Source organism: Bos indicus, chromosome 28 (genome assembly GCF_029378745.1).
Source record: "Bos indicus isolate NIAB-ARS_2022 breed Sahiwal x Tharparkar chromosome 28, NIAB-ARS_B.indTharparkar_mat_pri_1.0, whole genome shotgun sequence".
Taxonomy (NCBI): domain Eukaryota; kingdom Metazoa; phylum Chordata; class Mammalia; order Artiodactyla; family Bovidae; genus Bos; species Bos indicus.
Genome location: NC_091787.1, coordinates 24,322,533 through 24,334,825, shown reverse-complemented (window position 1 = coordinate 24,334,825; position 12,293 = coordinate 24,322,533). Strand labels below are relative to the sequence as shown.

At 39.8% G+C, this 12,293-nt stretch overlaps 1 protein-coding gene across 1 annotated transcript in view; it reads left to right on the top strand.

Moving 5' to 3' along the window:
- DNAJC12 (DnaJ heat shock protein family (Hsp40) member C12) overlaps window positions 1-12,293 on the top strand; it is a 45,551-nt gene that overhangs the window by 30,022 nt on the left and 3,236 nt on the right. Inside the window, exon 5 of the mRNA XM_019954192.2 lies at window positions 7,649-7,853. Within this exon, the coding sequence (XP_019809751.2) occupies window positions 7,649-7,853 (205 nt within the window). The remainder of the gene's footprint in view (window positions 1-7,648; window positions 7,854-12,293) is intronic.

The window sequence follows — 12,293 nt, the reverse complement described above, 5'->3', positions numbered from 1 at the left end:
CTGTATTACTTAATTTTAACTGCTAATATCAAGTTAGTTGTGGATTTTTCAAAAAGTCTTCTCCAAGTCCCTGTTCTAATTTATATTGCAGATGTCTTTCCATTAAATACTAATGTCCTATCTCCAAACACATCATTTCTGCTTAGAATTTAGTTTAATTATGAACTGTTTGAGGGCTTACAATAATAACATTTCACATCTTCAGTTCAGTTCAGTTCAGTCGCTCAGTCGTGTCCGACTCTTTGTGACCCCATGAATCACAGCATGCCAGGCCTCCCTGTCCATCACCAACTCCTGGAGTTCACTCAAAGTCATGTCTATCGAGTCAGTGATGCCATCCAGCCATCTCATCCTCTGTCGTCCCCTTCTCCTCCTGCCCCCAATCCCTCCTAGCATCAGACTCTTTTCCAATGAGTCAACTTACTGGCTGCATTATTGGTCTTGTCAGCAATGTTGAAATACTATGCTGGGCTAGCGTTTGGTTTGGGATTTATTTTTATTAGTAGTACAAAAATGATGAAATGCATATCTTTCCACTTTAAATCAGCAGTGATATTTTTCCTTGCACAGTCTTCTTTGTTTGGGCTCAACCATGCTGTTTCTGTGTTTCTTCCTCAGTGAACTTTGAAATCCCTACACCAAGTTTCATGTGTTTTGTACCTCACTGGATAGACTTTCTTTTTTAAAAAATTTTTTATTTATTTATTTATTTTTGGCTGCACTGGTCTTTGTTGCTGTGTGTGGACTTTCTCTGGTTGTGGAGCACGGGCTTTGGGGCACACGGGCTTCAGTAGTTGAGGCACATGGGCTCAGTGACTGCGGCACACAAGTTCAGTTGCCATGTAGCACCTGCGATCTTTCTGGACCAGAAATTGAACTCGTGTCCTCTGCTTTGGCAGGCGGATTCTTGACCACTGCACCACTAGGCAAGTCCCAGATAGACTTTCTGTAACTTCCTTTCATTCCTTTCTGTTCTAATTCTCATAGTGATTTCTGCATGTGAAAACATCACAGCAGAAGTAAGGTTCTCTATAACATTTTAGTTGTCGTTTTTTTTGTGTGTGTGCATTTTTTTATCCATCCTTTCACACTCACTACTCTAGAGAAATTAAAACAATTGTCATACCTAGTTTTGTTCACCACCTATTAGATCACTACCATTGTGTAGATAAATATCATCATTAGGGTATTTGGACTAGATATACTACATATGCCATTCTGACAATAAAATGGTTATAATTCAGGACTTGAAATTTTAGGTGACATTTATCTGAAACACATCTGCATGTTTCCTTGCCCTAAGGACAAATCACAATGCACTTTTGCAGCATCACACAGGTTCCTAACATGAGAATCTCCTAGAGCAAATTCCTCACACAGCTTCAGGGATGATACATTTCTATCATTCAACGGTGATGAAACTCTAATTTGTATTTTTTTCCCCCACTGCAAGTCCTTGTCACTTAACCAGCTATTGATTTTACTTTTTCCTTTTTAGAAGCTCCTCCTGATAGTTTAATTTGTAAAACTTTTGATAAATCAATCACCAAGAGGGAGGGGATGTATAGGTATGAATGGCTCTTTCATTTTTCTGTACAGTAGAAACGAACACAACATTGTAAAGCAACTATACAACTAAAAAAGTGTTCGATCAGGTCAATGAGTATGTTGGAAATTTAAGTCTAGATATGTAATATAGGTTTAAAAAAGGGAAATTTAAATCTAGATATGTAATGTTGGTTTAAAAAAGGGAATATGAAGTGGGGACTTCAGTAACTGTGGCCTTCACATCTTGGAATAACTTGAAAACAGATACCTTTCCAGCTTAAAGAATCTTAGGGAAATCATTGCTATCTTGTTAAATGGTTTTACCCCAAGGAATCCACGGTGTGAATGGTTCTTCCTCCAAAATGGCTTGAGGATGGTTCTGGGGAAAGGGTTACAGCGAAGCCATAGTGAAAATAAAATTCTGAGAAAAACATTCTCATAAGCTGTTAAAAATGTCCCATGCTGTATCAGTTACTACAAATGCTTTCAGAGTATTTACTATAGGTCAGTCATTAATCCTCACCCTGTCATCTAAGGCAGACTGTAGGCGCTTTTATTCTGAGAGAGAAGTACTGAGACAGAGAGTCAAGATATTGTATACAGGCCACCTAGCTGACCTGTGACACATACAGCTCACGTTTTCAGTTCTCTGAGCCCTGAAAGCTTGCATTTCTTACTCTCAGTCTTTCACTAAGTTTCTCAGTATCCTTTGCCCTCCACAGACAAAGCCACTGGCCAGCCTCCTCTATTCCTTGCACATGCAAAAAACCCAAGAAACTAAGCAAATAAAACAATAACAACAGACTCAACCCAACCAAACTAAAACTAGATTATATTTTACACCAGCTGAAGCCATTGCCTCTTTTTAAAATTAACACTTTTATTTTGAAATAAAACCTACAGAAAAATGCTCAACACCTGCATTTATAATTTAGCAAACAGTTGTGAAGTGTATACTTGTAACTTCTCCTCTCCCCAACACACATATTACTGGTACCCAGAAACTCCCTCCTTAATATATTTTGGCAATCATAACTCCATCTAATTTTTATTTTGTTAATTTTTTATTTTTGGCCACACCCTTTGGCATGCCATATCTTAATTCCCCAACCTGGGATCAAATTTGTGTCTCCTGCAATGGAAGTGCGAAGTCTTAACCACTGCACCACTGGGGAAGTCCTTAATTAAAATTTTAAAACCTAGTTGTACATATATATAGACTTGTCAGAGAAAATTTAGAAGACACCAAAATATAAAAAGAAAAAAAAAAAGACTTTATAATGCTGCCATGCCAAGATAACCCCATTAGTATTTTGATGCATTTCCTTCCAGTGTTTTCTGCCCATCATTTGTTAGTGTGAGAGCCAGTTACATTGAATGATGACTTTGCTTTATTGGTTCTTTCTTTGGGGAAGAGGAATTAGGATGATGCTCCTTTGCAGTTGAGGAGAGACAGGTTGAATGTGGAAAGAAGTGAGTTCTCTGGTTGGATCAAGGCAGAAGGCTTGAATATCGTTATGGTTTTAGGGTGTGCACAAGGCTATATTGCCCTCTAGTATGTATATTTTATGTATGTGTATCTACATATATATTTATTTATCTATATTTGAATGTATCTTTGTACCTTTTAATTTAGTTGAGCTCATCCATTTGTCATCATGTGTGTGCTCAGTCACTTCAGTCATGTCTGACTCTTTGTGGCCCCATGGATTGTAGCCCACCAGGCTCCTCTGTCCATGAGATTCCCCAGCAAGAGTCCTGGAGTGTGTTGTCATGCCCTCTTCCCAGCATCTTCCTGACCCGAGGATTGAACCTGCACCTCCTAAGTCTCCTGCATTGGCAGGCAGGCTCTTTACCACTAGCGTCATCTGGGAAGCCCATTTGTGATCATGTTGGCTGCTATTCATAAACACCATATTATTAGCATTTCTAAATTCTCTTAAAAAATGATGATGAACAGATTTATTTAAGATTCCAAGGAAGCATTTTACCAGTTTGTACTTTCCCTTTCTTCTGATGAGGTGCTTCTCCTGGTTCCTGTCTATGTGGTCAGTGTTAGTGCTCCTGAGACAAGTGGTAAGAAATTATGGTATCACTCTAAGTTCTGTAAGATGCTGATGATCCCTGCTGCTTCCCGGCCCCATCCCCCTCACGTTGCTTGGGTAAGCAAACATGGCCAAGTCCACATGTAATGGGCCACTGCCTCCCCATGTTGCTTTGTTCAAACTGGCAAATAAAGTGGTGCTCTGGGAAGGAGTTGGCAGCTGCAGTATTTTGAGAGAGTTCAGACTTCAGTGCATTGCAGATGAAAAGCCTGAAGTCCCTTGCATCATGGGATGTGTGTGTAGCAGAGGCAGTGGCCCCTTCTGTGAGTTTTGGCACAATTTTTAAATGTCACAACTTCTGAATTTATTCACTAAGCCTTGGACTTCAGAAAATCAATGTTTTTGTTTTGTGCTCTTGCTCTGCTTTTATTCTTTTTTTTTTTTTTTAGCACAGGAAAACAATATCCTCATTATTAGGAAAATAATTTATTCTGTGGTTTTAATTTGCCCCAATACATGGCTTTTGGGTTTTTCTTGGGTTTCTGAGTAACAGAGGTTACTGTTCAGTAGTGCTTTAGGAACAGCATCCCACAGTATCAGATGAGATTTCAAGAAACAGTTATGTTTATTGTTTTGCTTATGCCACAGCTAATTATTCTACTTGAATATTCTTGATACAGCAAACTCTCTCTCTTTCTTACTCTGTATTCATCTATTCTGCCTTTAATTTATCTACTCATCCATCCAGTTTTAAGCATCTTAATAGGAAATACAGAGAGTTCCCTGAAAGTCTCAAGGTTAGGACTGGACACTTTCACTGCCATGGTCCAGCTTCAATCCCTGGCCAAGGAAATAAGATCTCAAAAGCCATGTAGCTCGGCCAAAAAAAAAAAAAAAAGAAGGAAATACATATGTGGGACATATGTGAAAAGGGTCCAAAAGTATGCATAGGTAAAAGTAATGGTTTCTTACCTTTGCTCCATTTGGAAGATCCATTTTTCATTTTTTCCTCACTCCTGACATCACCATCAGTAGCCAGAGCTAGGTTGGAAAAATTACACAGTTAAATTATTTGGCAAAGGACCACTATCAAGTATATTGGACACCATTCTAGGATATCAGGTATCTGGGGAGAGTTTTCAAGTGTTTTGAATCTTGTGTTTGTCTAAAAATATAAAAGTTTTAATATAGACATCAATGAGGAAATGCCCAACATTTGATTTATGGTCCCTGATTTTTCTGAAACTGTAACTTAAAAAATAATAAAACACTTTTGTTTTTTAAAAAACAAACTAGTACAATAGGATATGTAATAAAAAGTGAGTCCATCTTTATTTCATACCTCAGTGCTACTTCCCTCTCCCAGAAAGCCACCATTGTAGTTTCTTGTGTTTTCTTTCAGAAACCTTCCGTAATGTATACAGACACATTCCATAAAAAGTCTCCAGAATAATTCTATTAATGAATGGGAGGAAAGTGCAGTCACTCAGTCATGTCCGACTCTTTGCGGCCCCATGGACTGTAGCCCTACCAGGCTCCTCCATCCATGGGACTTTCCAGGCAAGAATACTGGAGTGGTTGCCATTTTCTTCCTCCAGGAGATCTTCCCGACCCAGGGATTGAACCTGGGTCTCCTGCATTGTAGGCAGATACTTTACCATCTGAGCCACCAAGGAAGTCCATGTTGCTGCTGCTGCTGCTAAGTCACTTCAGTCGTGTCCGACTCTCTGTGACCCCATGGATGGCAGCCCACCAGGCTCCCCCATCCCTGGAATTCTCCAGGCAAAAACACTGGAGTGGGTTGCCATTTCCTTCTCCAATGCATGAAAGTGAAAAGTGAAAGTGAAGTAACTCAGTCGTGTCCAACTCTTTGCGACCCCATGGACTGCAGCCTACCAGGCTTCTCCATCCATGGGATTTTCCAGACAAGAGTACTGGAGTGGGGTGCCATCGCCTTCTCTGAGGGAAGTCCACAGTATCATTAGAAAAATCAAATGGAAAGATATTTTAAAAGTTCTAGTTATTTGATGGTAACTGGACTTGAAGTGAATTCTCTTAAAATTAGGACAGATATTTCACAATAAATATTGACTAATTTCCTGCTTTGTGCCATGAGTTTTCTTAAAGAAAACTCCTCCAAAACATGTATGCAGGTCAAGAAGCAACAGTTAGAACCAGACCTGGAACAACAGAATGGTTCAAAATTGGGAAAGGAGTACGTCAAAGCTATATTTGTCACCTGGCTTATTTAACTTATATGCAGAGTACATATTGTGAAATACCTGGCTGGATGGAGCACAAACTGGAATCAAGATTGCAGGGAGAAATATCAATAACCTCAGATATGTAGATGATACCACCCTTATGGCAGAAAGTGAAGAGGAACTCAAGAGCCTCTTGAAGGTGAAAGAGGAGAGTCAAAAAGCTGACTTAAAACTCAACATTCAAAAAACTAAGATCATGGATTCAGTCCCATCACCTTATGACAAATAGATGGTGAAACAATGAAAACAGTGACAGAATTTATTTTCTTGGGCTCCAAAGTCACTGCAGATGGTAACTGCAGCCATGAAATTAAAAGATGCTTGCTTCTTGGAAGAAAAGCTATGACAAACCTAGACAGCATATTAAAAAGCAGAGACATTACTTTGCCAGCAAATGTCCATAGGGTCAAACCAATGGTTTTTTCCAGTAGTCATGTATGGATGTGAGAGTTAGACTATAAAGAAAGCTGAGCACTGAAGAATTGATGCTTTTGAACTGTGGTGTTGGAGAGGACTCTTGAGAGTCCCATGGACTGCAAGGAGATCAAACCAGTCGATCCTAAAGGAAATCAACCCTGAATATTCATTGGAAGAACTGATACTGAAGATCCAATACTTTGGTCACTGATGTGAAGACCTGACTCATTAGAAAAGATCCTGATGCTGGGAAAGATTGAAGGCAGGAGGAGGAGGGGACGACAGAGGATGAGGTGGTTGGATGGCATCACTGACTCGATGGACATGAGTTCGAGTGAGCTCCAGGAGATGGAGAAGGACAGAGAAACCTGGCGTGCTGCAGTCCATGGGGTCGCAAAAAGTTGGACACGACTGACTGAACAACAACTGCTTGTGCCATGAGTTTTCTTAAAGAGAAGATGTATAACCCAGAATTCTAATATTTGCCAGCTCTGCATTGATCATGGCTGGAAGGAAGGTCACAACAGTAGTAGGTTTAATCTCTGGCACGGCTCAAGGTACACAGTCCAGTTGTTTGTTTTTTGATAGTAAAATACACATAAAACCTACCATTTAACCATTTTAAAGTGTACAGTTCAGTGGCACTAAGTACATTCCCAATGATGTTCACCCACCATCACTATCTAGTTTGATATCTTTTTCATCACCCCAAAAGGAAACCCCTGTCCTTGTTAGCAATCATTTCCTATTCCCCTCTCACCCAGCCTCTGGTAACCACTAATCTGCTTTCTATCTGTATGAATTTGTCTATTCTGGAATTATATAAAATGTGGCTTTTTATGTTTGACTTCTTTTACTAAGCATAATATTTATAAGGTTTATCCATATTGTAGTATTTTCTTCCTTTCTTATGATCAAATAGTATTTCATTGCATGGATGTGCCACATTTTTGTTTATCCAATGAATTGATGGACATTTGGATTATTTCCATGACTGCTATGAATATTTGTGTCTAAGTTTTTCTTTGAACACCTGTTTTCAATTCTTTATATCTAGGAACTGAATTTCTTGGACATATGGTAATTTTATGGCTAATTTTCTGGGTAAACGTCATTATTTTAATTTATCTGATGCTGGTCCCTTTCCTTTATACTAGGATACAAATTTCTTCTCATAGTCTTAGTTTTCCAAATCAGTGAGGATTAATTGATTAATATCTGAATTAGTTGATTACTATCTGGCTAATAGTCAAGTCTAACATTTTGTTAATCGGCACTATAATAGTAGGTTAATTGTTACTACATATTGAACTTTAAATATAGAAACTATATAATATGGATGTTATATTATACATCTGCTTTCAATTAATGTAGTCAATGCACTGGGCTGTCAGAGGAAAAAAGGATCTGATGTTGGAAGAATCTGACCAGACTCCTACTGACAAAATTGAAAATGAGGAACAGGATGAGCAAAAAGAGATAAAGAAAGAGGAGTTTGGTTCAACCACAGAGAAAATGGAGCAGAAAGAATCCAAATCTGTGGAGAAGTCATTCTCCCCACAAAATCCAGATTCTCCAGGTAAGTCATGTCATGTAGTTTGTAGAACAGCTGCTGCTACTGCTGCTAAGTCGCTTCAGTCATGTCTGACTCTGTGTGACCCCATAGACAGCAGCCCACGAGGCTCCTCTGTCCCTGGGATTCTCCAGGCAAGAACACTGGAGTGGGTTGCCATTTTCTTCTCCAATGCATGAAAGTGAAAAGTGAAAGTGAAGTCGCTCAGTCGTGTCCGACTCTTAGCGACCCCATGGACTACAGCCCACCAGGCTCCTCCATCCATGGGATTCTCCAGGCAAGAGTACTGGAGTAGGGTGCCATTGCCTTCTCCATTGTAGAACAGAGAAGGTCTGAAATTAAAAGGCCCATTTTATATCGTATGTATTCTCAACCTTTCCAATTACTTAGTAGTACCAACTATAAATGTTGTTTCAGCACCTTGAAAGATACTTAGCATCAGCACAGAAACTAGATATATTCCTTAACACATTCCTTGCAAGCGAAAACTTGAGACATTTCTGGGATCATCTTCTGGTTTACTGAAATAACACTAGCTAGCTTGTGTTGGGTATATATGTATATATTTATTTATTTTAAAACTTTTAAAAAGTTTTTTGATGTGGGACCATTTTTAAAGTCTTTATTGAATTTGTTACAATATTGCTTCTGTTTTATGTTTTGATTTTGTGGCCTTGAGGCATGTTGGATATTAGCTCCTCAACCAGGAACTGAACCCACACCCCCTACATTGGAAGGCAAAGTCTTAACCACTGGACCACCAGGGAAATCCCTGTGTTGGGTATTTACTGTGTGCAGTTCTTTATGTATATTACTTAAAATCTATCATCTTACTTAATATTAATTTTACATGAGTTAATTTATTTAATCCTCATTACAAGTATTATTCTCATTTTACAGATGAGAAAACTGAAGCCTTGGGAGGCTGAATAATTTTCTCAAGGTTATCCAGCTTGTATGTGGCAGGGAAGGGGTCTGAGATGAGACAGTTTGACTGCAGAGTCTGCATTCTAAGGCACTGCACTATCCTCAGAAGATACATTACCTGTAGGTAGCTCTGTAGACATCTGACCCACGTATAGGTCCACTGAAGCAGGGTATTACAGAGGTTAAACTCTTGGCTCCTTAGCTAACCCACCTGGGTTCACATTCTGTGCTAAGTTGCTTCAGTTGTTGTCCACCTTTTTGTGATCCGACGGACTGTAGCCCTGTAGGCTCCTCTGTCCAGGGGATTCTCCAGGCAAGAATACTGGAGCGGGTTGCCATTTCCTTCTCCAGGGGATCTTCCCAACCCAGGGATCAAACCCAGGTCTCCTGCGTTGCAGGCAGATTCTATACTGTCTGAACCATGAGAGAAGCCCCTAAAAATCCAGATGCACATGAAAGAGCTCAAGCAGCAAGGACCAAGTTGGGTGCCAGGTGGTGGTCCAAAGGCCCAGAGCCATGCATGCATCCAGAGGCCCAAAGTCCTTGGCTAGAGACACCGAAGGAGACCATGTCAGCTCACATTCTAGCTCTACCATTTATTATTTATATTACTTGGAATCAAGATTGCTGGGAGAACTATCGATAACCTCAGATATGCAGATGACACCACCCTATGGCAGAAAGTGAAGAACTAAAGAGCCTCTTGATGAAAGTGAAAGAGGAGAGTGAAAAAGTTGGCTTAAACTCAACATTCAGAAAACCAAGATCATGGCATCTGATCCCATCACTTCATGGTAAATAGATGAGGAAATAGTGGAAACAGTGTCAGACTTTATTTTTCTGGGCTCCAAAATCACTGCAGATGGTGATTGCAGCCATGAAATTAAAAGATGCTTACTCCTTGGAAGTAAAGTTATAACCAACCTAAACAGCATATTAAAAAGTAGAGACACCACTTTGTCAACAAAGATCTGTCTAGTCAAGGCTATGGTTTTTCCAGTGGTCCTGTATGGATGTGAGAGTTGGACTGTAAAGAAGGCTGAGCACCGAAGAATTGATGCTTTTGAACTGTGGTGTTGGAGAAGACTCTTGAGAGTCCCTTGGACTGCAAGGAGATCTAACCAGTCCATCCTAAAGGAGATCAGTCCTGGGTGTTCATTGGAAGGACTGATGTTGAAGCTGAAACTCCAACACTTTGGCCACCTGATGCGAAGAGCTGACTCATTGGAAAAGACCCTGATGCTGGGAAGGATTAAGGGCAGGAGGAGAGGGGGATGACAGAGGAAGAGATGGTTGGATGGCATCACTGACTCAATGGACATGGGTTTGGGTGAACTCCGGGAGTTGGTGATGGACAGGGAGGCCTAGCGTGCTGCGGTTCATGGGGTCTCAAAGAGTCGGACATGACTGAGTGACTGAAGTGAAGGGAAGTGAAAGTTATTTAACTCCTTCACACTTTAGTTTCCTCATCTACAAAACAGAGATCTAAGTGGTACCTTCTTATAGAGTTACCAAGAGGATTAAATGAGGTGATCCATGCAAAATGCTTATGACAGTGATTTGCCTATACCAAGCCCTGGGCAATTGTTAGCTATGGTTATCATTTCTTTGTCTATCTGGCCATCCCACTGTGTTTATCTTGTATAGGTGTGTTATGTATCCACACTCTAACTACCTTCAACACCCCAGTAGAATTTAGCCTTTAAGTACAATATTGCTTCTGTTTTATGCTTTGGATTTTTGGCCATGTGGGATCTTAGCTCCCCTACCAAGGATCGAACCCACACCCCTGCATCGGAAGGCAAAGTCTTAGTCACTGGACTGCCAGGGAAGTCCCTAGCCTTTAAGTAGAAGTTTCCTGAATGTCCTCAAACACTTCTTATAAAAAAGAAGGTAATTAGACAGGTTATGGTAAACTATAGTCTTTCTAGAAATAGTCACTTCTAAACTCTCTTTGGTGAGAATTTTTACATGCTAATTTCTTGTTGGGAATAAAGATTCTTGGTGCTTCATTCAGATGCCTCTGCTGGTTTTCCAAGAGATCCTTTCGTAGAGCCTGCAGTTGATTGCATCAGCCTCATAACTGGCAACGGTTATAATATAACAAACGGATCAAAGCAGAAGGCCAGATGTCCCAAGAAGTGTTTCAGGGAAACATACACATATAAACACCCCCCCTGCCCCCCAATAGTTTGCATATACAGGCAAACACGTGACTGCTTCCCCATTTATCCTTGGAATATTCAGATTTGTGCTTCCTGAACCTCTAGGCCCTCCCTGTGACTTTTTATTTCAGATTCAGGCCTATTCTGAGTTCACCAGACTTGAGGGGGTTGATCATGTCAGAGCCTCACACTAAGGCCACACTTAAATCCCTTTCATAAGATTCTATAAAATTTTCTCTTTTTTTTAAAAAAGTTATTTAGATATTTAAAAGCCTCAAAGTAATATGAGCTTACCATTGAAAATTCAAAGAATCAGGACATCCCTGGTGGTCCAGTGGTTAAGACTCCCCACTTCCAGGGGGCAGGGAGCTCAGGTCTGATCCCTGGTCTGGGAATTAAGGTCCCACATCTCGAGCAGTGCAGCCAAAAAATAAAAAATTTTTAAAAATTCAAAGAATCATACATAGACAATAACTTAGTGTCTACCCTAGTGTCTCATCCTTCTCTGCTTCTACTTCTTGAAAAAACAGTGCAAATGCCCAGGTGTGTCTCCTTCTACACTGGTTCTCTATGTTAACAAAGGCATGCATAAGCATATGTTCGTTTGTGAGGGTTATACTGTGCACATTCCTCTCTGTTATACAGTAACTAAGAGTACAGACTCTGTAACCAGAGCCTGGCTTTTTCCACTGCTGAGTTGTGTGACCTTGGGCAAGCAAATTAACCTCTCTGTATTTATATCTTCTTATCTCTCTATAATGGTTAAAATATTAGTGTCTACCTTATAAGGTCTTTTTGAGAAGTAGATAATGTATGTAAACTATTTGGACCTGGTACATGGCCAGTACTTCTTTAGTGTTAGCTTTTATTACTATGGGGTTTCTCCTTAGACCCTTATATTTAGGATGAACTCACTGGTTTTAACAATTGATAAATATTCCATAGTGTAGATATATTGTAATTGACTCTAAACAAGTTGTGATGCCAGTTTTGATACCCTCACATCATGAAGTATATTATACTATGGTTGAGGAAGGAAGTGAAGGGGGTGAGAGGGGGAGAGGATCACTGTTCTGAAAGCTACTACTGAAGAATAAGAATTAGGAAATTTTGCTGAAGGCTGCATATACCAGTATTTTCTTAATGTTATTTAAGAGATTATTGGCTGTTCTGAGTAGTGCCTTAAAATTGGGTTTTCATATGCCAAAGTACAGTTGCATGCTTATTTATAATTTCATTTGACGGCAATGAAAATTTTTATAATGTCAGCATTTAAGAAATATTATTCATGTCAGCTTTACCAAGTCCCAAGTGGCTTCCCACATAACTTTTCAGCATTTTTGTTGATTTCCTT